The sequence below is a fragment of the Curcuma longa genome, chromosome 7 (genome assembly GCF_044706935.1).
Source record: "Curcuma longa cultivar G26 ecotype Majalengka, Jawa Barat chromosome 7, ITB_CL_G26_1.1, whole genome shotgun sequence".
Taxonomy (NCBI): Eukaryota; Viridiplantae; Streptophyta; class Magnoliopsida; order Zingiberales; family Zingiberaceae; genus Curcuma; species Curcuma longa.
In genome coordinates this window covers 9,442,471-9,467,896 of record NC_133867.1, presented here as the reverse complement: position 1 = coordinate 9,467,896, position 25,426 = coordinate 9,442,471, and the positions used below count along the sequence as shown (strand labels likewise).

At 38.3% G+C, this 25,426-nt stretch overlaps 2 protein-coding genes across 2 annotated transcripts in view; both read right to left on the bottom strand.

Moving 5' to 3' along the window:
- Window positions 1–417: 417 nt before the first annotated feature.
- LOC141832207 (putative tetraacyldisaccharide 4'-kinase, mitochondrial) lies at window positions 418–9,557 on the bottom strand. The gene is made up of 8 exons (XM_074719695.1): window positions 9,372–9,557; window positions 9,148–9,271; window positions 8,100–8,333; window positions 5,894–6,043; window positions 3,376–3,585; window positions 2,226–2,285; window positions 962–1,042; window positions 418–802 (listed from the first exon to the last, which is right to left on the bottom strand). Exons 1-8 carry the CDS (start codon window positions 9,551–9,553, stop codon window positions 647–649), a joined length of 1,197 nt encoding a protein of 398 aa, XP_074575796.1. The 5' UTR covers window positions 9,554–9,557; the 3' UTR covers window positions 418–646.
- Window positions 9,558–10,131: 574 nt separating this feature from the next.
- Window positions 10,132–25,426, bottom strand: part of LOC141832018 (MYB-like transcription factor ETC1) — a 49,656-nt gene continuing 34,361 nt past the window's right edge. Inside the window, exons 2-4 of the mRNA XM_074719478.1 lie at window positions 10,725–10,780; window positions 10,537–10,627; window positions 10,132–10,446 (exon numbers count right to left, since the gene is read on the bottom strand). Of these exons, the coding sequence (XP_074575579.1) occupies window positions 10,359–10,446; window positions 10,537–10,627; window positions 10,725–10,767 (222 nt within the window). The 5' untranslated portion in view covers window positions 10,768–10,780 and the 3' untranslated portion in view covers window positions 10,132–10,358. The remainder of the gene's footprint in view (window positions 10,447–10,536; window positions 10,628–10,724; window positions 10,781–25,426) is intronic.

Sequence of the window (25,426 nt, the reverse complement as noted above, 5' to 3'; positions counted from 1 at the left end):
GCAGCGCATTTCAGTAGGATGTTAATTGCAGGGTGAGGCTTGTGTCAACTTTAGCAGATAATTGTACCTGATGCTCGGTGAAACTGGCAAGGTCAATCACTATACAAGCTGAACATGTTATAGTTTGCCTCCAGAATCCACCCTTGATCTATATATACTTGCGCTTGCAAGATGCATTCTCCACAAGAATAATAGATGAACAAGTAAGAATTTGGTAATATTTGAATGTGCCTATGTGCCAACCTGTGTCATGGACACTGTGGAAGTGAAATTGCCATCTCATGATTGCATATTTGTCTTCCTCCTCATCCCCTGCACATGCATTATGAAATCTCGCTTTCGGTAAATGAAAGAACAAAAGGATCACACATAAGGTGTTAAACTAAAACCCTCAACAGCAAGGCATACCAATGAATTTCGGAAGGTAGAAGTCTGATGGTTAAATGAATTGTGATAAGTAACAACAGTAAATAATCACAATAATGTCTTTCCCCTAAAACAGGAAATGCGCAAAATGGGCAGAGGATGAACACAATCAAAGATTGGTATTTCTGATCAGGGTTTGTCCTACACAACATGGGGAATGGCTCTACTTAGACCAAGCTAAGGCCTAAACATAAAAGAACGATAATTTGGAAAACATGGTTTATCCTCCATGCTTTGATATTAGCAGCTCCTTGAGCTTCATCTTGAAGCTCTCCTCTGACTGTCCCTTCGTTGTCATGATGTGGAGGGTACAACAGAGGACCAGGACTTCAAAATCATGTAGCTCCCTTAGAATAAGTGGATCTCGATCATAGTCCTGAACAGATGAGAGTCAAATTGTGAGGGTGGTATCGAGGAATGAAAATAGAAGGTAACAAAACTGCACAAAATTGTCTCAATTATCTGTGTAAAAGTTATTGGTACACTCTGAAAAATGATCTCCTAGAATGGAAGTAAACCAAAATTACAAGTATACCTTTTCAGTCACCACTACAATAATTTTTTCTTTGAATCTACTCTCGAGCTCCTCTAGTCTCTCTTTGATCAACTTGATATCCTTGGATGGAGATCCAACAAATTTTCAGGTAAACTAGATGAAATCAAACAACTGACAAATAAAACCAATGTTTCTTTAAAATATATATATATATATATATAGCAAAAAAACTGATTATAATTATAGAAAATTTAAAAAAGATTATGAGATAAGTCTTCTCAGTTCTGCTATGAGTTTTGATAACACAAATTGGGAAAGTGAGCCCATTTTACAACGTCCTCACTTCTGCTACTTGCTAGGCAAATGTTCTATCCTAGGGGAAAAAATTAGTAGCAAATTTAGTCAAACAACTTGTCGCCAGCTTTCTCCACCAGAACAGATAGAAAGAGCATGAAACACTTTAAGGAATGCATAATAGATCATACAAGCAATGGCAATCAGTCATGTTTTTTTCCATACCTTGCCCGCCCAACTTGCTTAAAGTGTGTTTAGATACATATTAGTCTCCACAATAGTCAGTAAATACCGGTATCAAATTCAGACCAGGTATATATTTGGTTAAATTCTTGAGTACCTAAGATATAAGCACAAAGTACATGGATTTGAATCAGGTGCCCATGGGATCGTGTATCCATTAATCCTGCTTGAAGTTAAATTCAGATATGCAAGTGGATAATTGACCTTGTATATGATGTAAAGGAAGTTTGTGACATAACTTGTATCCTCTTACTGCATGATATCTAAAGTAGCAAAAACAACTTATTTTATACAATCCATTGCTTGTCAAATACTGCACAAATAATCAATATTGTTGTCTGTCAGCTAATTTATTTGTATTTGTTAAAAGCTAGCTGGTGATGCTCAACTTGAGTGTTAATACGTCAAGTCCAATATATATATATATATATATATATATATATTTATATATATTCTTTGGACAAGTATGGACTTTTGCTAGTTTAGTTAATACAATTCATATTGATAAAAACAATTTATTGAACCCTCCATGATATAGTTACCCAATTTTTTATATGTATGATTTCTTTTGCAAGTTCTTCAAGGCAGGTAATATATGCTATATGCATTGCATATCAATAACTGCATGTATATGTCCTCCACAAAGAAATATAAATGCCTAAGAGTTCTCCAATATCAAGTTCCTCAACAAAATATATTTCTTTATAAGGGATTGAACAAAGGGATACATGATTGTGGAAACCGTGGGGAGTAGAGATGCACTCACATGAAATTGGATGGAGTGATGATCATCAAAGTCTAATCTATCAACATATGATGGCCCGATCTGAAAAATCCAGCATGCAAAATTAAACAAATCAATTATTTACAGAAACCCAGAATGGTTTAGCCAATCAGTCTAAAAGAAATCTGACACCAAAAAAATAGATGACAAAAAGCTTACAACATAGTGTCAAAAGATATACATTTTTTATTTCAGAAAACAAATTGACATACCATAGTAAAACCAAGAGTGCCGAACAAGAATTTTTATTGCAAACATATCAGAAACTAAAGAGGACACTAACTGCACAGTTGAAAACAACAGTCATCATTTTTTTTCCTTTTATTTCAATTTAACATTCACAAGTGCAGTGAAACTGAGGATGACACATGTTGGCAAGACATCATATCAGTGACCTCCAATAATTGATATCTAGGGATAGAATTTGTAAACTCCCCTTGGAAGATAAAAGTATCAAGCATGGATTGTTGTATGCATGGACTTAATAGATATCTTTAATATATGACATCTTACATTATTGTGCTCTACTCAAGAAAGTTCTTTCATAAATTAAAGGTATGGGTAGCATATCCCTAAGAGGCAGAATATTATAGAATTATGACAAAGTAACCAACTGCATAGGCTCATCTACAAATGCCCATCTTAGATATTGCTGAAATAACATTTCATAGCGGAGATGAGCATAAGACAAAACTAACTACACAATAGAGTTGTGGTGGCTACTTTTCAATACCCATAGGAAGTCTAATGAAAACAATGATTGTCTGATGCAGTAGGGATAATAGCAGAAGCAAACACAGAAATATAAATGTCGGTTCTTCCTAGGAATCAAATAAAAACAAGTTCATGAAAACAATCAAAGGTTTTGCAGGATGGCTGCAGCTATTGCAGAAGAGTTAACAAGAATGAAACATGTAGTTCTCAAGCTTAAACTATCTTGATCTTGAAATACACACACACACACACACACAGGTAACACGTTTCCTCATCACGATAAACATCATAGAAGAACTGGCTGAAATTTGACATCCCCTATTGCAATGAGCTATGGCTGGAACTTAAGATATTCGACTTCCTCTTGCAAGGAAAAGCAGAATACGAAGTTAATAATGGAAAAGGAACAAACACACACCTTACCAACTGTTTGGGCAAAAGCATAAGGGGAACCAATTCCAGAAACGCATAACACAGTCCTGTTAAGCACCAGACCTAACGGCAATATAGAATGTTGATTCTTCACTTCAAAAAAGTGAGATGGTGCCAATCTACTAAAGAATATGGTAGAACATGGATCGATGATCCGAATCTTTGTCTCTATCATTTTGCGCTTCCCTTCAGATAACTATAAATAATGAACTAGTAAATGCAACAAAAAATGGAACTTGATTAGCTATTAATACACACACAACTAATAACTTAGTTCATGCTTGATATTAACAATAGAAATAGACTAAAATACAAAAGCAGAAAATCAGATTATTCATGAATTCTGGTTGTCAAGGAAAAGATACATAGTCCAAAATTAATTATGGGAGTTGTTAGGGAAGACATACAAAGTAGAGAATGTAAACTTGAAGAAATTCATAGTTGAGAGATTTGTGGACCAAAATATAGACCCACCAACTGAGGAAGATAGGCTTATTCTATCTACGTGATACTTGAAACAAATGTGAGGGATGCCCCAATAAAGTGGTGGATCAATATTGGATCCACTTAACACATTTGTGTAAATGAGGAGATGTTCTCCTTGTACACTTTATCTCTGGACATAATCTCTTCATGAGCAACTCATCAATATCCAAGATCATAGGCCTTGACAAACTAGTGTTGAAGATAAACTTAGGAAAAGAGCTAATGCTCATTGATGTTCTGCATTCCTGATATTTGGAAGATCATACTAATACTTGAAATCGTTGTTAGTCAAGACCAACATCAAGCTCATATTCAAGGCCGACAAGATGATACTTATGAATATTAAAACTTTGTGGATAAGGAATAACTAGCGAGATGGTTATTCAAATTGAATATAACCTTTATTAAAGTAAAAAAAAAATTGAGAAATAAGCTATAGGACAGAATGAATAGTCTGAATTATAGCATGACCGACTAGGACATGCCAACTTCAATACATGCAAATTAGTAAAATTGAAACTATTGTCACATGTTGAGGTCAATTCAGGACACAAGCGTGATAATTGTGTGGAGGCTAGACTAGCCAAGTTTCCCTTCCCTTCAGTGGAAAGAAGCATAACACCTCTAACACTAATTCCCAGTGATATTTGTGATCTAAATTCATTCAAATAAGAGATGAGAAGTACTTCATCACTTTTATTAATTATGATAGTAGATATTGTTACGTATACATGCTAAGGAGTATGGAAGAGGCTCTTAAAGTGCTTAAACACTACAAGAATAAGTTGGGAATGACTTTAGAAAAACAATCAAGATCATCCAAAGTGATAAGGACAATAGTGGGCTCTGTTCAAGGAATTTTCTGTTTTCATTGAATGACAACTTCTACTCTTTTCAATTTAATGGTGTTAATGAACACAAGAACCATACACTAAAAGAGATGATGATATGTGAGTAACAAATACACATATCACTTTCTGATTCACAAATTAGTATAAACATACATGAAAGTACAATTATTGAATCGAGAAATGTGATAGTTGTCGAAGATGTCTTTCCACACAAAAGTGAGAGAGGTAAGTTCTAATAAAAGAATTTATTGGTAATCATCCAATTGATGAAGAAATAAGATGCAACAAGAGGTCCAAAGTAGATAACAATTGTCAGACCTAATTTTCTAACTTATATATTAGAAAATGAATCGAGGCAGAAGCTCCATCTTGACAAAAGGCTATAAATATTGAGCTAAAATCCATAATGTAAAATCATACCTAAGAATTAGTAGACCTCCCACAAGGTAATAAGTCGTTGGGCTATAAATGGGTTCTAAAAAGAAAGTACAAGGTTGATGAATGAATTGATCAATAAGTACACAGCCCAACTTGTAACCAAGGGCAATTAATAAAAGGAAGGTTTTGACCATCTTAATACCTACTTATCTGATGAGGATAACATCCATTCAAGTGTTGACCGTCGTAACAGTGATACACGATCTCAAGATTCAAAGAATGGACTTAGGACAACAAGCCTAGAACTGCTAGACAAAGGTGAGCAGCAGAAATGCAATGACACTTTGGCCAGGAAAATTCCATTTTTCAGAATCATTTCATCTTGGGCAAGAGTGACTGAGATAAGTTGAGATGTTGACAACTTTGAGCCCATGGTCACTTTGCTGATTAAAAGTGGGCCATTGTTCACTAGGGGATCCACCCCCAGTACAACACACTTCCGTATCTTCCTTCTCTTCTTTTACATGCTGTATTGGTATAACATCGGCTGCTTTTCACTGCTACTATAACCTATTACATTGCTATATGAATATAAGCTATTAGTGGGACCTCACCCACTAAATAATCGAAACAAGAAAATCAACCTGGTTTAGCTTTTAGCCAAAGAGAAAAACACTAGTAAGCCTATAGGTGCATATGAACGTAAGCCTCCAAGGCTCATGCTTGAACCATTCTTTATTCCCGACAGGTAAACCTCAAACAAAAGAAGTACAATGGTATATACCATACCAAATCTGCATGGTGAATCACAGTGATGTCTGCTCTACAAAGTGCATCCAATGGTTCTCTCAGGGATCCGCGAGGAAGCAGATGGTTGTTTCCCCATGGTATCAAGCCATTTATCATTACAATTTCCACATCACGCAACAAGCTCCAATGCTGCATATTAAAAGAATAAGAAAAAGACAATAAGTTTAAATCACTCAGGTTTTTCTAGCATATTCTAATCAGAAGATTTTTTTTCTAGCATAATCAGATAAGAACCATATAAAATCAGACGCTACAAAGGATATAAACTTGTTGACACAAATACTTTGGACACATGGCTTGCTTTTGTGTTTATCAATTAGGAACTAATACATTGTAGTTGAAGCCTTTATTACTCCATCAAGGAGTGAGGAGAAATTGAAAATTAGATGTTTTGTTCATTTTATAAATATTAAATTTAAAACAGTTTGAGAAGGACAATTAACCATTGTAACTTTGAACTGGACAATCTACTCAAATGTAGATAATTAATTGAATAATATGAAGCTTGATGGCTCATGATTGGAAGCCTATATCACAATTCCAGTCTTGATATTAACAAACAAAAGGTATCTAACTAGTGATGTTTTGAGCTGTGTAGCTATAACATCACGAAAACCACAATATATCAAGAAGCTAAAAGCATTAATTCAATCTGAAAAAATGTGGGACGTGCTTTAGAAGACTGGAAGCATGTATGGGATTATGAAGATTTCAAGAAGAACTAGAAGGATGAGGTAGTGTCAGGCTCAAATTTAAATTTTATTAGATTTGTTCTAAAATGCATTGAGCACACATCCAAACCTTCCCAAACCTCTATAACTATCCTAGAAAAGATTAGAAACATCCTCGAACCTTCTAGACAATGATTAAAACTGACTGAGCCAACGAATAGTAGAATACGTTAGCCATACTGAAAATCTAGCATATTTTTGTGCATTTTAGTCATTTGGTCGGTATTATAACATTAAAACTGGTTGATCGATCTACCTATTATAAGGTTGATGGTTATAATTTAGTCGTTGAAATAGAACAATGCTAAATTGGCATGCCTTGTTATATAAAGGTTGATGGCCTACATAAGCATACCACCAACTGCATACTTGCTTGATGCTTCTACTAAGTTTTGAGCACCAGTAATTCATCAATATCTGCTCAATAACTAATTGAAAATGAGCAATTCATTACTCTTATATCGTCTTTGATTCCCAAATCCTAAGATGCATATTCATTTCAATCAAAGCACATTATGGGAAACTGAAGTGGGTATAAAATGAGCTTTCCAAACTCTCTTCCTGTTGGTTTGTTTTTGTATTTTTTTCTGTTGCTCTTCTGATATTGGCCAATGACTTCATGCATGACATCATCTTGCCTGCAAGTAAGCACTATTAAGAATACCTAAGAGCTTGAATTGCAAGGCAAGTTCGCCTTGAGAGTGTCGACGTCATCATAAGAAATCTCCTATCAACTTCATTAGGTTAAGTAGAGTTTCCCTAAGACTGCATGATATTGATTGCATTGGATGAGCATAAAGACCAAGTAGAACTTCAGTATGAAATTAGTAAATATCTACCTTATTGAATAATTAGGGTGGCACAAGTAGGAGGAATTTAATATAAGGTCAGAACTAGATGACATCTCAATATTGACTTGCATTTGATAAATCACTGCACATTATGGTGGAATGGTTTGGGATGAAATCTCAGGGTAGGAAGAGCACCTAGATAGAGAATTCACTCAATTGAGGAACACCTCGAAACCATTGTATTAGCTTTGATACTTTTCGCTTTAATTGTGCAAAATTTTGCTTGCTTTGATGTACTAATTGCTTGGTGTGATTGTTTCTATTCTATTAAGTTATCAAAGTTGCATTTTAGTAGGCGTGCACTCAGTATTTTCAGTGAGGCATAACATTAGTGTTGTTGAGATTGAATTGATTATGTCAATTCTTGATACTTAATTTAGCAAGCTTACTGATGTACTTGGTGGACTCACACTTGTCAGGTTAGAAAAGCCTAGCTTGCCCTTAGTTACATGTGAGATTTTAGTTTTGATTATTTGTTTGCACACCATTTGCCTCCCTATGTCATATCAATGGCTTAAAGAGTAACTAAGAAAAAAAGACAACTAATTTGGAATTTTTTTAGTAAATACCCACATATAAAAATTTGTAAGCGTCAAATAAAACCTGCATTCCATCATCCAAAATTGCAACAGCCACTTTGTCATTTCCAGATGTAAGTCTCAAATGCTGAGTACTTGACAGTTTTCCTGCAAACAATGTGCTATGGAACTTCATGTAACCATGTTGTCTGAATATAGAAGCTGCAGTTGCACTCCTATTAGCACCTACACCGATCCTAGTAGGTGTCCCTGAAAGGTGTCTCTGAATCATTTTAACTTCATCACCTCCTGCATAGCCCTGCAAGAATGGGAGTAATTTCATCAGAAAAGAAGACATATCAACTTTGTCATGTTAGAATAAGATATACAACTTTTACATTAAATTGATTCTAATAATTTGGCCCAACAGAACGACATCTTCCATGTTAATAATCTGTATTGAATTAATAAATGTATGGAAGCCTTGGTGTCACAACTGTTTGGGTCAGACACAACATTTCAGTCATTTAGTTCTCGTGAAGACAACCTTTATTTACTTGTAGAAAAAATGGATACAGAAAGGGAGATATTGAAGCAAGACCCAAGTATTTGGACCTACTCAATGGTAAAGAAAGTTGAACTGAAATTGTTGTCCAAAAATTATAGCTTATACAATCAATCAACAGTTTCTAAGAAATTCCATAGGCACATCTGCTCAATCAATCATGCCACTATGCCTTTCATGCGCAACTAAGCTACCTGAATGCACTTGCTACCTGGCATCAGCAGAGAGATTTAAGGTAAGTACTCACCTGTGCAATTTAAATTAACGTATCCAAACGTAACACTAAGATAATGGCTGATAATTTGCTGAGTAACTTATCAGCAATTAAAGCCCAACAACACATGTCTTTGTCCAATAACTGATTTGTTTCTCTACGGCTGGTGTCAGCTTCTACAAGAAAGAGCTAAGAGAGACTTCCTCAACCTTGCTATGGTATAGGAAAACATTAATCAAAGTAAACTAGACTCCTTCCGAACCGAGAAGTGAGAAGGAAAAGAGAGAGAGAAGAAAAATGCCACCGAAATGTTAGATGATTCCCATTCGACACGGGAGTGAATCATGAGGTTACCCTGGTTAGGATGAGCGGCGATATTCCGGCTTCCAGAAAGATCCGGGCAATGAATTCCACCATAGGAGTCTTCCCGTTGCCGCCCCACGTCAGATTGCCAACGCTGATCACCGGCACCGGCAACCTGCAATATGGAATAAATAAGAACATCACCGATCTCACAAGATCACCAACGAGAGAGAGAGATATAGTCAAACGCGAAAATGGCCACTGTAGGACAATGCCTTTGCCGGGAGAGGAGTCCGAGAGCGTAAACGCGGCGACGGAGGGCGAGGGAAAGGCGGTAGAGGGAGGAGGTGAGGGAGAGGAGAGGGCGCAGAAGGGAACGGTGGAGGAGCGGGAGCTCCCGGAGGCGGCCGTCCGGGGTGGCGGCGATTTGGGCGACCGCCCTCTTCAACCGCTCCATTCAATTTCCTTCGAGAGAGTTCGAAAGACATCTTATTTCGTTTTGCGAAATAATTAAAACGCTTGTTTTTTTTATTCAATTTAGAAATGTGATAATTCGACAAGTAAATTAAAAAATATATATATATATTTTTCTTATTCATTTTAGGAACGTAGTCATGTATAATAATTTTGATCCAAATTGAAAATACTTCGATTTTGAAATATGAGAATTTTTAAAATAAAAAATAGAGCAGAATGTCTTCTTTTTTAAATATACCCCCATACTTACAAATTTGTCATTTTACTCCCCCAAAGTTCAAACCCTTCCACAAAATAACTCTTCCTCCATTAAATAACGGAATTGCTTCCTCCTGAGCGCCCGTTAACTTTGAAAAAATCACGCCTTTTTTCGAACCTCCGCCGCTTCCTGCCGCCCGTTCAGTTTAAGACCTTCAAAAAAAATAAAAATAGAGTTTTTGGCCACTTCGATGATGTGCGCCGTCGAGTTGCGGTTCAACGGATCCGGTCCGGCGGCCGGCGGTGGTCGGACGAATGAACAGCATATTTAATTTTTTTTTCTTTGAGAATGGCAACACCTCTAAAAAACTTTTTATAATAATAAAAAAAATCAGTTCTAATGAACAGGAATTAGAACAAACACATCATGTGCAAGAGACTCGCCCCACAAACACCCTTCTTCTTCCCAGCAGTTCATCTCCCCACGAATTCAACATTCCCATAAACACAATCCAATCGAACAACATCGATCTCACAATGCACATCCAAAATCCTGAAGAAGAACTCCAAAATTTAGCAGAAAAGCTTCAGGAGCTCGAATGGTCCCTTGAAGTCCAGTACTTCTCGATCTCCTCGGCTGTTCTTCCCGGAATCCTCCCGGCGATCAGCTTCCACCTGCACGCCACTCGACCACAGACCAAACAAGAATCAGTAAACGAAACAGGAAACGGAGCTGCTGGAGCTGTGCTCGATCAGCCAGCAAACCTCTCTCCGACCAAACTATACATCCTGGCGATCAGGTCCTCCTCGTCCTCTGAGAACTCCGCCATGGAAATGGAATCCTGACTGTTGCTCTCTGAAAAAAGAAGCACAGGGCTCAGAGTCAGTGGAACAGAGAGGAGGAGCTTCGAAGAACTAGTGTAATGGCAGAATCCAGCAAGCTAAGTGCCTACCTTTTGAATCAGAGGAAAGAGCATCATCCGATGATTGATCCATGTCTCTCGTGAATAGGCAGACACTGATGCGATGATGATTGGCAGAGTTAAATTCCTATGGATATATATATATATATATAGATAGATAGATATATACATGCAAAAGGAGGTTGGGGAAGAAGAATGGATGGTAGGAACCGACAAGGAAGGGAAGACTGGTAGTTGGCAAAAGAAAGACCTGAGGTTTGATAGGTTGGTGAGAACTGAGAACCTTTTTTTTTCTTTGTTTTTTTTTTTTTGGCAAAAATCAAAAAGACCCCCTAAATTATGTGAATCTGCAAAAGGATATTTTTATTAAAAAATAAACAAAAAAAATATCCCACCATATATTTTATATCAAAATATATTTTATTCATGTTGTTGCTGCTGCCCTGTAAATTATAATATAAAAAATTATTATTTTATTTTAATCAAAATTATTATATTATTATATTAAAATATTCTTTATCGATTGAATTAAAAATATTCTTTATTAATTTAATAAAAAAATATTTAAATTTTATCAAAATTATTCGATGCCAAGATAGTATTATATTAATTGTTATAATATTATAATAGTTAGTGCCTGCTATCATAATATTAAAAGTAAGAATATTTTTTGAGTTTAATAAAGGTTTATTTTGTTTTTTTTGTTGTAAGGGCATCTACAACGTCACGTTCAAAGAGCGTTAATAACTTTTTCTTTAACCTCTCTGAATATGATGTGGAGGAGTGAGTGTGGACGTGGAGGAGAGATAGAAGAGCAAAGGTTTGAACGCGTTCAAAGGTATGAACGCGTTAATAGGGCAGAGGTGGGTCCCACAGATTTTTTTAATATTTTTTTATGTGTTATTAACAAAGAGCATTGCAGATGCTCTAAAGAGATACCATTTTAATGATTTTACATAATTTAAAGTGCTTTTTTTATTTATATCATAAAAAAAAGCATTCTTTTTTTTAATTATCAAAAAAAACTCTACTCTCTCTTTAAATTATTCTATATCTAAAATATTTCTTTATTCTTAATTAGTCTAATTTTATTTTTTTTAATTTAAATATTTAATTCTTATGATACGAATATTTTTGGAGGTGAACGGTCTAATTCGACACAGTCATCCTCTTGATAATCTGTGATGAAGTAAATCAAGAAATTATGCAATTTTGATTACAAATTGTTCATTCATAGTGATATTTTAGATATCATAATAAAGATTCATTATTATTATTATTTTAAAAAATATAATTCCATCGTAAAGTTTGTATTCTTTTTTGAAATTTCCTATCCATGTATTCATATAGAGTTTTCAAACTCTCAGGAACGCACTCCATGACTATAATCACTTTCAGATTTTAGCTTTATCTTTCAGCTGTGACTTGAGTCTCGTCGTGTAGTCGGATCATTATTTTCAGCCCTATCATGAACTTGAGGATTAAGGGGTGAATAATAAGAATTTGAGGATGTGAAGAGAAAATTTTGACAAATTTGAAGCTTTTACAATGAGGAGCATTTTGAATTAAAAAAATAGAGTTTGGGGTAAAATGAAAAATGCTGATTTGTAGAGGGGTATGTAGCATTATTTGGAAGGATGAGATATTTCCAAGTATGGAAAGGGATTGAAGACCACAGTTGAATTTGATAGGAGAGATGTCCCAAAGTGGATAATCACTTATTTTTGGCTATAATTTAGGTGTTTCAATTTCATTGGACTAACCTTCCACAATCACTGATTTTGACTGGTATATAAATGGATGGCCCCCACTGAGATAGAGCAAGGATAAAGACATAAATGCCCCTCGAATATAATGCAACTATAAGATACTCAACAGATTTATTAAGTATTCACAATTTAAATTTTATTTATGATGTATTATAGGATATTTTCTTCCCGTGAGATAAAAAATCTAGAACGTTAATTATTAGATAAAGAATTATTTATGCTTTTAAATTTATTCGATGGATAAAATAAGAGGACAGACCCTCATCTCCAAAATTAATTGGTTTGTATGAATCTGGACATTTGAATTATTAAAAAATAATAATAAAAATATAAATATCTATAAATTATATAAAAAATAAATTTAAAAGTAACCTAAATTATTTTTTTAATGAAATAAAAATATATGTAACTTTAAATAAAAATATTTCTTTTTTAAAAAAAGATTAAAATATAAATAAAAATATGATGATTATTTTAAAATGCTTATATTATTATATGGTATATTCTTAGTTGAATTTTGAATATAAGATCTGTACTTTCAAATAACTTGTTGGCAATTAGCAGTTGTCTTGGAATTCTTATTAGACCCGGCACAAGCCACTTTCGTTAAGGGAAGGTCTATTGGTGACAACATCTACTTGACTTAAGAGTTGTTTCGTAAGTATGCAAGGAAGCGGGTTTCTCCTCGGTGCATGATTAAAGTGGATTTAAAAAGAAGCATTTGATATAGTTATTGGGAATTCCTTACTTTCAGCACTTATTGGTTTTGATTTTCCTCGATCATTTTGTAATTGGATTAAGGAATGCATTACTACGATTTTCTACTCTATATCTTTAAATGGTGGGGTGTATAGGTTTTTTAGTGGAAGGCGTGGCCTTCGGCAAGGGGATCCACTTTCTCCTTTATTATTTGGTTGTTAGTGTCAGTCCTTAGTGCCAATCATGAGATGATTGTTTAGGGAACACATGTATCATATTCATTAATAAAGGCAAAAGTTTGCTTATTATATTTATTTTTTATTCGTACTATATGAATAAATATAATAGTGTCCTTGAGTAGTAGGTTCTTGTCTACAACATATCAATTGGTTGAATTGATAGTGAGAGTCTGTAGACATATATAGAACACTATTTTTAACTATTCCTAGTCAAGCATTAATATGCAAGGACAATATTAATGTGTTGAGACTAGCATGTAGGTCAATTGATGACTTAATCTCACAAGTCATGGATATGTGATATCACGTTGACACATGGGTACATGTTAGAGACTATATACTGAATTAACCCGCCATGAGAATGTTTCATGGATCGTTATATGAGTGTCATAAACATTCTCATGTGACTATTGATATGAATAGTCCTTAGACCTGAAGTCACTACGGTTCCCTACATAATGAGTTGTATACTTTGGCTTCGTCAAATGACACCTGTAATAGGGTGACTATAAAGGCGATCACTGGGTATGCAATAAGTTATGCGGAGGGATATAAGTGATGTAGATGGGATCTATCCCTTCCATATGACGGAAGTGATATCTATGGACCCCTTGATAGAGTAGGACTACAAAAATGCATGATCATGCTCGAATAAATCAATATGAGATATTGAGCTTATTTGATTGAGTAGTCTACTTTAGAGATCAAGAAATACATGATTGATAAGAGGATCATACGGTCTATCCCTGTTGGTGCCCCGGTTAGTTTTGATGTGATCAACCAAGTTAAGTTAGGTCCTGTGTTGTTCTAATCCCTCTGCTAAGTGTGCAGGAACTTAGGTACGGAGGAAGTCGAGCGTAAGACGTAGCAAACGAGAAGGGTTGCACGGGGAAGTGAGCCGACGGGCTCGGTGCAATCCGAGGGACGCGGAAGCTACGGAAGAGTACGTCGGTGGAGCGAGAAGGACGTGCGCGACGTCCGAGGGACGAGAAGCCGGGAGGAAGCACACTCGAGGGGCAAAAGGCCGGAGTCGGGTTCGGGTGAGCCTAACTCTGGTTGGCCAGAAATCACCCAACCGAAGATTCTATAAAAAAAGTCAACAAAAGTCAAACTCATTGACTTTGACCGTTGACTTTTTGACCATTGACTTTGACCAGAGTAAACTTTAGACTTGGACCTTTTGAACGTGGCTTTTGAAAAAAAAGAGAAGAAGAAAAAATAATAAGATTTATCTTTTATCATATAAAAGATAAATACTTAATTTTTATTAAGGATAATTCTCTTTATCTTTTATTAAAGATAAAGTTTATCCTTATTTAATCAACGGCTACGATCAAAGCCTATCTCTGATCAATGGTTAGGATCGCATCAACGGATCAACGACCAAGAGAAAGTTCATCTACGATCAACGATCTAGATCTATTCTCTTGGGCTATAAATAAGACTTAGAGTTTTAGAAGTAAATCATCAATTACTTTTGTAATCTTCTCTCTAAGTCTCTGTGCTACAATTGTAAAGGCTTCTCCGCCTAAAGGAGTTTTTGATTGAGCGTTAACTGCCTTGGAAGCAACGATCCAGTTGCAACCAAGTTTTTCTTAAAGACGAGTGCTAATTCTCTTAACCGTCTATTCACCCCCTCTAGCCGGTCCAACCCGATCCTACAAGTGGTATCAGAGCGAGTTCGCCGCAGAAGGACTAACCGCCAACTGCAGCACCGTCAACCAAAATGGTCGGACCCGTCATCTACCCGCCAAAATTCGAGGGGGAGTTCGCCGAATGGAAGCGCAAGATGGAGGTATTCTTCACGACTGAATTTGAATTATTTATAATAATGCAGTCTGGTTTTGCAGCTCCCGTAGAAAAGGATTTAACCAAATGGAGCAAGAAGGACCAATCTGATTTTGTGGCGAATGGAAAAGCAGTTTACCATCTGCTTTCTGTACTCCCGGCACAAGAGGTCAACCGAATCGGTACATATGCATCCGCGAAAGAACTCTGGGAAAAATTCCTAGAGTTACACGAAGGGACTTCAGAGGCCAAACTCGCCAAAAGGGACCTTCTCCGCAACCAACTGACCAACCTCCGGATGGAAGAAGGTGAAACGGTAGCGCATCTGCACTCGAAGATAAAAGGTTTAATAACTGAACTAACGAATCTCGGAGAAAAGGTAAGTAACCGAGATTCGCTAAGGTACGCTTTAAACTCTTTTCCAAGAAATTCTGATTGGTCTTCCTTTGTCGATTCATTTTTTATTGCTAAGGATCTCGAGACAACTACACTCGAGAATTTATTTTCCACGTTTGAACTTCACGAATCCAGACTTGCAGGAAATAAAAAGGGGAACAATATAGCTTTGAACGTGAACACATCAGAACCAGAATCTTATCCTCGGATGATGAAGAAGAAGGAAAAGCGTACTTGGTAAGGAAATTTAAAAAGTTTGTTAAAACTAACAAGTTTTCGAAGATGCAGACAAAAAGGCGATCTCCGAAAAGACGGACAGTCAAGTGCTACAACTGTGACGAAGAAGGTCACATAAAAGACAACTGTCCTCAACTCAAGAAAAAGAAGGATTACCAACTTAAGAAGAAGAAAACACTGAAAGCAACGTGGGATGACACGTCTTCCGACGATTCAGAACACGAAGAGTATGCTGGACTTGCTCTAATGACAAGTCATCAAGAGGAGGACGACGAAGAAAGCACATCGGAGATGAGCATCGATCAAGGGGGAGAGTCATCCGATGAAAGCAGCAGCGACGATGAACCACTAAGCGATAGGTATGACGACATGGTAAGTGAGGTATGTAAACTATCTCCTGACGAATTATTTTTTGCTATAAAATCTCTTTTTAATAATTTATGCAAAAATAGGAGAAAACTTTTGAATTTGAAAAAGCAATTATCTACATCATGTCCATTAAGCATGTTTGATAATTTAAAAAATAGAAATAAAAATTTAGAAAATTTAGTTGCGAAATTAGAAATTGATATTACATGTCTGCGACAGAAAAAGAATTATTATCCTGAAGGTTTGAATTGGTACATTAAAAATCACAAAGGCCAACTTAGAAAAATACCTAGAAATTATGTGCCTCCAAAATTTTTAACTAACCCGGTAGATAGGAACTTATTTTGGTTGACTGCCTCCATTATGTTGTTGCTAGCAAATACCGCTGTTTTTCGTTTTGGATCTTCCAAATCATTCCCGCAGTAGATCCGGGCCGATTTTTTTCTGATCCTTCGATAAAAAGATTCATTCTCATTGATAGAGTGAATAGATCTGCCATTTCTTGAAATCTCTCTTCTGATTCAAAATCGTGGTGTAACGTGTATCCCCTTTTGTTCCGGTCATGGAATAGATGAAATAAATCAAAAAATGGATTTTTGTTCAAGAATGAAATAGGATGAATTGAGACGGTATTTTGTAAATACGTAATTATCTTGAATATATCAACCATTTCCTTATTTTCCGCTCGCCTGGAAGGGACAAAAGAAACATCTTGTTTTTTCTTCAAAAATTTCTGATCTCTGGTGGACCTCTCAATAGGATTCGAACCCAGATGAAGTTCTGACCATCTGTCAGAGAAAAAAGAACGAATTGATCTTGTAGGATTCCCAAGAAATTCTTCGATTTCTTCCGGAAGCAGATGATTATTCATCTGCTTCTCACGTTCCGTGAATAGCCGGGACATTGAGGAAGATCCAAAAAGGCATTTCGGGAATTGATCTGATTCTATCTCTGTTCGTTCCGTTTGAAGAAAGGAAGGATCCCAAAGAATCGATCTTTCTTTTAGTTGCTGAATCTCTGTTTGATCGATCAATGTGGGATATTCTGAATCCTCATTTCTAATGGAATCGAAATGATCTATGGATTGATCAGAAGATCCTTTCAATTGGCTAGAATCCCTTACTTGAACGAAAATAGATCTTGATCTTGTGGAATCATATTGAATATTTGACAATACATTCCGTACCTTGCTAAAAAACCGATCCTTGTTTACCAACCACACATTGTCTAACCAAATCAAATTCTCTCTCGATACGTTCCTCAAAAAATCCGATTCGTGCTCATTCTTCCCCCAACTAACGAAGAGATCTTGGCGGAATTGCACATTTTGAAGAAATGTCGTATTGGGCTAGACTCGATGGGCTTGGATGTGGGCTGGTAAAAGTACATAAAGGAGGTGCAAAAGGAGGGAGCAAGGATCGAACCTTGGACCTCCCACCTGCACTAACCCTTGCTTAACCCATTTGCCCTAATGCAGGTGTTGGGCACGCCCGTGCCAAATGGCACGGGCAGGGCGTGCCAAGCACTGGGCGAAACCTGCGTGAGGCTGGGAACGACACGGGCGTGTCAATTGGCACGGCCCGGGCGTGTCCGGCTCTGGAAAGGCAATGGACTAGGCGTGCTGGTGTTGGGCACGCCCGTGCCAATTGGCACGGGCAGGGCGTGCCAAGCACTGGCGGAGTCCTGCGTTGCGGCTGGGAACGACACGGGCGTGCCAATTGGCACGGCCCGGGCGTGTCAGACTCTGGAAGGGCGTTGACGAGGCGTGCGGGCTGATTGGCACGGGCGTGTCATTTGGCACGGCCAGGGCGTGTCAAGCAGCGAAGAGACATGTCTCTCCAAGCCCTAGTATAAATAGGAGTGGAAGGAAGGAGAAAGGGAAAAAGACTTTCATTCTCGCCTCCTCTTTCCCCTCCACCGAAACCCTAGAAGGCTCTCCTCCCATTTTCGAAAAACAAACCCTAGGGTTCTAGCCTAGGACTTGAGAGGAAGAAGGCTCTCCCAAGGATACCACCCTCTACTAGGACCAAGAGTTCGGGAGGAATCCAAGCGAAGGAATCTACGCTTGCTCTTCGGATTGAGGGCACCCTACGATTAGAGAAGACGGATTCCAGCGGAAGGATGTAAGTATCCTCTCGCCTGCAGCATAATCGCTATCGTATGTCTTCTTGAATGATTCTTTTGGAAACTCTAACTTCTCTACCTATGATTTTCGACCAAAGCATGGAAGATTAAGGTTTAGGTTTCATGACCATCCCGTTGTGTAATCTATGTTTAATATGTTGATTAACATGTGGTATGATATGCATGCAAGGTGTTTGTGTGAATGCTTGACTACAAAACGCATGCAAGGTGTTTGTGTGAATGCTTGACTACAAAACCTTAAATCCCCTGCTTACCATTTTCGGCCAACCCTAGACTTAGGATTTGGAAGAATGATATTAACCTAGGGAGCATGCTACCACTTACATGATATGACTATATTAGGTGGCTGAACGTGACGTATGATTGAGCATGTCTAATAGCCCATGGGGCACCCTTATGATGTGAATGTGATGTGTATGATAACATGTTTGAAAGGATGCTCCATTATGAATGGGATCAAGAGCACCCCTTGTGTGGTGTGTCCCTAGGGGATCATGAGCACCCTTGAAGAGTGGTGTGTCCCTTGAGAGTGGAATAGGAGCACTCCTTAGCATTGATATATATATATATACAAGCATGTTAAGTACTTTACTTTGAAAGTTGTGTACCCGACTCGGAAGGGGGTCGTTAAATAAATCCTGTGTACATGGTAACTAAGGACATGGCACGAGGTAGGACGGAAGAGTCCTGCTCTAATGAGTTGGTGGCTCGCTACCCCAATTCATTAGGGAACGCGCTATATGAGGTACAACAACTGGGCCCAATGAGATGGATGTATTTTAAGTATTATCCGTTATGGAACTCATTTTGAAAAGCATCCTTACTTATGTGATGATTATGCATGAGCTGTTCTATAATGATACTTAGAAATACTTGATGATAGTGATGCTTGATGCTTATGATGCTACGATGTTTATGTTGCTTATCTTGGTTATTGTGTACATGATGTATATTACTTTGATGGATTTTGCGAGTAGGACGGGATCCTTACTAAGCGTTTGCTTATTAGTTTTATTGTATCTTATGCTGCAGATAGCGGTAAGAAACATATAAACTGAAGGAAGAGGCAGAAGGGCTGATGTGTGGGGATGGTGGCTCGGGAAAGAGAAAAGATTCTCATATCTACTTATTTTGTTTAGAATCTTCGTTGTTTCCGCTTCACAAGTTTTTAATGTACTCTGATGGCATGTTTATGACTATGAATACGCTACTACTGTCATGTTAGATGTTTTGATGGAATTATCTCTATACTTGAGGATGTTTAGAATTGAACTGATACATGTGAATACATATAGAAAGATACTATCATCTAACTCCTGTCGTACACATGCTAGTTATAATGCTTTAGACTTCCTATTTCAATTGCTTATGAATACTCCTTCAATGCTATGTCTAAACTATTAAATTGGAGTACTTGCAGTATGTTATGTCCCTGATCATGCCATGCTTCTATCATGTTCAAACCATGCTTAGATTAGTAAATCATGCTGTTAGATAATTGACATGTTAGATTGTAAACACCACTTGGTGGTTGTTTTCCTTCAAGCATGGTTAGTCTTGCATGTTTAGTTTTATTTTGTTGCAAATTTTATGCAAATGATTATGGATGAATGAGTACGTAACCCCGCCCCGAGTGTAGATATAAGGGCGGGCGTTACATTCTTGCACGAACTCCAATACTTGTCTTTCATATTCCTCTTCCTCTAAACTGTACTACACATCTTGTGAAGGGAAGAGATTGATTTGTAAGGGTTTCTTCGCCTTCAAAGTGCTCTTTGAAAAGGAGAAGTTTCATAGTGGAAAGGTGCTCGCGGTGTGTGGATCCTTGGATTAGTCAGCTCGTTGAGGTGGATACCAAGTAAATCGAATGGGTTAGCGATTGTTCTTTCTTTTGTATATTGTATTTTGCTTCCGCTAACTATCTTGCAGAGAAAGATCGAGAAATCGTTATTCACCCCCCTCTAGCAAACGCCTCAATCCCAACAAATTCTTCCAAAGATCTCTAAGAATTCTTCCTGAGGATTTCCAGAGGCTACAGTTGGGACCTAGAGGAGGAATTGGTTTTGGTCTCCCGATGGGTTTAAGCTTCTCATGCTCTTCACCGAACACACAACTTACCGAGAGTTATTATTGCACAATCTCCCATATTATAATACGGACTTCTTCTTACTATAAGTACATTAGTCTCCCTGTGTTTAAGATATCGTATGTCCGTCAATTAAATGAGTTACTGACAACTCGAATTTAATTAACTTCTAATTCCAAGAGTAGTACCACTCAACCTTTGTTATCATGCGGAACTAAGTCCACCTGCAGGGTTTACATGATAATCCTTTATAAGCTCCTCAAGGGGACATCATCAGCCTAGATTATAGGACACAGTTTCCTTCTATAATCAATAACACACCATGTACATACATACTACTTCCCAACTCATCGGGTCTTTTGATCTATCGCTCTAAATCTCACCCTTTGATGAATCAAAGAAGTACATACTAAATACATGTGTTTGTTATTATATTGGGATTAAGAGCATGTACATCGATAGTAACAGAGGTTTAGTTCAATTATATAGTCAGTATAAATCGAACAATCCTCAGATGATCCTGCTCAATACACACTAAGTGTACTAGTGTAATTCTATAGTCAAGACAGACTAAGACCAAATTACACTACAACCAGTCCAATGGTTTGTCCAATCCATCTTGGTTGTGAACACTGTTTATAATCTATAAGGAACTGATAACATGGTCTTCTGTGTGTGACTCCGCACACCATGTTTATTTACAATATAGATTAAATGGACACTTGCATAAAAACTAAATGCAAACATTGACCAAAAGTAATTCTCATTTCAGAATGTTTATTTACATAGATAGCTAGGATTCTTGTATACATCCCAACAAGGTCTTCCAAGAATAACATTGTACGAGGATGGAGCATCTACTACTGTAAAAATAATACTTCGAGTTCGAATTAAAGGCTCTTGCCCCAGGGAAAGAGATAGGCTGACCTGTCCCAATGGTTGTACTTCGTGTCCAGTGAATCCAAATAAAACAGTAGACATGGATTTCAGTTCAGATTTCTCTATTTGCATCTGACTGAATGCCTCTTGGTATAGTATGTTGACAGAACTGCCTGTATCGACGAAGACCCGGGCTACCTCATAGTTGGCTATTATGGCATGGATGACTAAAGCATCATCGTGAGGTGTGGATTACTTTTTCAAATGGGTGGAAACTGAGCCACTGGCCAAGATCATTGAAGACGTTGTTTTAAAGTTCATGTGGAAGAACATTATTTGCTGGTACGGGATTCCTCGCAAGATAGTAGTATCATATAATGGATGACAGTTTCAGGGACGCAAGATACAAGATTGGTGTCAAGAATTAGGGATCATCCAAGCCTTCACTTCCGTGGCCTACCCACAAAGCAATGGACAAGCGGAAGTAATTAATAGGGAGCTCGTCAAAGGCCTCAAAATAAAACTGGATTAAGTATAAGGAAATTGGGTAGATGAGCTGCCCGACATTCTATGGGCTTACAGAACTACTCCAAGAGACAGTACCCAGATGACCCCATTCCACTTAGTCTACAAAGGAGAAGTAGTGATACCTGTAGAGTTCGGAGAGGAATTAAGCCGAATCCTAGCTTATGGGAGCGACAACAATGATAAACGACGTACAGAGTTGGATCTCATCACGGAGACCAGAGAACTTGTAGGTTGGCGGCATATCGACGGAAGATGTGCCAGACTTACAACAAGAAGATTATACCTCGCTCTTTTCAAGTCAGAGACTTCATCTGGAAGAAGATTAAACCAGTAGGTGATGTCGAAAAACTGGAACCTTAATGGGAAGGACCTTATAAAGTTATTCGGTGGCTTAGCAGTGGATCTTATTACCTGGAAGATGCCAAGGGAAGAGAGCTTAGCAAGCCTTGGAATGCCACACATCTTCGTCCTTATCGTATTTAAGCTTGTATAGATTTTTTTATCATTTTTTGTAAAAATATTTTGTGGTTATTTAATATAAGTTTTTTTCTTCCAAGCCGAGCCCCGAACTCGACGACTTTGCCTTACGACAGGCCGGAACTCCGAGCCCCGAGCTCGATGACTTTGCCTTACGACAGGCCGGAACTCCGAGCCCCAAGCTCGATGACTTTGTCTTACGACAGGCCGGAACTTTGAGCCCCGAACTCGATGACTTTGCCTTACAACAGGCTGAAACTCTGAACCCCGAGCTCGATGACTTTGCCTTACGACAGGCCAAAACTTCGAGCCCCAAGCTCGACGACTTTGCCTTACGACAGGCCGAAACTCCGAGCCCTGAGCTCGACGACTTTGCCTTACAACAGACCAGAACTCCGAGCCCCGAGCTCGATGACTTTGCCTTACGACAGGTCTCGAGCCCCGAGCTCACAACTTGGCCTTACGACATGCCCCCGAGCTCGCGACTTTGCCTTATGACAGGCCCGGAACTCCGAGCCCCGAGCTTGATGACTTTGCCTTACGACAGGCCGGAACTCCGAGCCCCGAGCTCGACGACTTTGCCTTACGACAGGTCCGGAACTCCGAGCCCCGAGCTCGATGACTTTGTCTTATGACAGGCTGGAACTTCGAGCCCCGAGCTCGATGACTTTGTCAGGCCAGAGCACCGAGCCCCGAGCTCGTGACTTGACCTTACGACAGGCTCGGAGCATCGAGTCCCAAGTTCGCGACTTTACCTTACGACCGGCCCGGAGTACCGAGCCTCGAGCTCGCGACTTTGCCTTATGACATCTCATCAAGGTATCCCAATAACAACTCAGCACAGTCCAGTCAGTCGGACTACGCCTCCTTCGACTAGACTAATTGGGGATGCTTGTGATACGACGGGACAATAACACCTCATCAAGGATAAAGTCATAAGACCGGTTCATTTTTAAGATTAAAAAATCCTAAAACTCGGTTCACCCAAAGAATAAACAAAATATCTCAAAATATTTTTTAAACAAATATTTTAGAATCTTCCTAAAAAAATTAGAATGGATATTTTAGAATATTTCCTAAACAGATGTTAATATTTCGAAGATCAATTACTATAAAAAGGTAACTCATGCCCATGGGTATAGGTATGCACACATCTACCCTAATTTTTCCAAGTCATTAAACTCCTTCCTCACGCCGAATCCTAACTTGAGCATCAGAGTAGGTTGCCGGGATCCACCCTGGTGTCATTCTAACCTTTTTTTTTTAGTATTTTTCAGATCCTCTCATCTCTCCGGTGTGATTCTCTTTGAGGAGCATGTACGTCGGCAATTCTGAATCGATGTCTGAACCATCCACGATGTACTAGTCAGAACAGGTTCAATTCTTTTCCTTTCGCTACTGCAATCAGGCTTGTGATCATGAGACAGCTCAATTGCCTTTCCTCGGCTACAAAGGACAGCACAGCAATCTCCGGCATTTGCAACCACCAAAGAACTGTAGCACATAGACGCAAACATCATCCTTATAGGAATAACAAGCAAGCCCAAAAGTGCAGCCTGAGTCAATGAGAATCATGTTCAAGCACATAAATATTATAGACATGAAAAACACAAATGCTTGGTAGAAGAAATGACTGCATACACTAATACATCATTTGAACTCGACAAATCACACTGTAGATAATTCAAGAAACTACCCTCAAAACATAATAAGCATGTAAATGATATAGATATGAAAAACATGAATGTTTGGACTCATGTGGACATTCGAACTCAACAATCACACTATGGATCATTCAAGAACCTCAAAAACATAGCAAGCACTTGTAAATTGCTGGTGCATTTTTCTGTTTAGAAAAAAAAATAGTGCAGGTGATTACTCTTTAAGAGGGGAACTGTATAAGTAGCACATGAAGATACAAAGAATTTTTGGCTCACTGCCAGCTGAAAGATAAAATGAAGAAATAATGCAACTTATCTTTCCTGAATATGTATATACTTAAGCTTATTCCACCATGACAGATCTTGTGTGTATAATTTTGCTAAGAAATATTTCATGGTCCTTATGCTTGATCCAACTCCTGATAAGTATATATTTGAGAAGAATGAACAAGATAAGTATATATTTCATGGAGGTAACCCATACATTTGCAGATTGATAGCTACCTCCATGTCGAAGAAGAAAATCAACATGAGAAAATATATTTGAAAATGAACATAATCACATGATTGGACTAACTCTTGATAAAGTATATATATCAAGTGCAAAAGATATAGAAAAACGTAGCAAAAAATAATATAACCCAAATGTCTGCAAGAATGCAGGAGCAACCCTACTAAACAATCAAATGTTAAAGTAAAAGAAAATTTGAGTTTTCGAACCGGCAAAGCAGAGAAGGCTTAGGGCAACAATTCCAGCGGCGTGGCTCAGCTGGCTTCCGGCGACGTCTTCCCGCGGCGAATGGACGTCGACGACGGAGTGGAACAGACTCGTAGCCTCGTAGAGCTCGGGCGGCGGCAACATCTTCCCGCGGCAAATGGACGGCGACGGCGGAGTGGACTAGACCAAGGCGATGGCGGCAACTCGTAGCCTCGCAGAGTTCGAGCACCGGCGTCTTGTTATCTCGCAGAGCAGAGATTGGGCACTTGGAGTGACCTCTTCGCTTGCCGGTGGCGTGGAGCGGATGACGACGAGGGCAACTCGAATTGGCGGTTCTAACCTCGCATCGCGATGGGTTTAGGGTTTACATAGAGGAGAGGTATGATGGGTTTAGGGTTTACGGAGAGGAGAGGTGCGATTTTGGGATAGGATTTACGGAGAGAATCGGAGCGACGGAGAGAATCGGAGCCACGTTGTCACGCACGCAAAGCAGATGTGCGCGCCACGTCAGCAGGCGCGCACAAGCCTATGCGAGGCTACGAGTCGCCGCCGTCGCCTTTGTCCGGTCCACTCCGCCATTGCATTCCATTCGCCGTGGGAAGACGTTGCCGTCGCCCAAGCTCTGCGAGGCTACGAGTCTAGTCCACTTCGCATAGCATATATATATATATATATATATATATATATATATATATATATATATATATATATATATAAAAGAGTTTGATATCCTGTGCGAAC

What these genes read in the sequence shown, in the direction of transcription:
- LOC141832207 (XM_074719695.1), bottom strand. Translation starts at nt 9,553, where the DNA reads ATGGAGCGGTTGAAGAGGGCGGTCGCCCAAATCGCCGCCACCCCGGAC. An exon ending in GGACTCCTCTCCCGGCAAAG is followed by an intron (nt 9,272 to 9,371) that starts GCATTGTCCTAC and finishes TCCATATTGCAG; the next exon opens with GTTGCCGGTGCCGGTGATCA. An exon ending in TTTTGGATGATGGAATGCAG is followed by an intron (nt 6,044 to 8,099) that starts GTTTTATTTGAC and finishes TTTAATATGCAG; the next exon opens with CATTGGAGCTTGTTGCGTGA.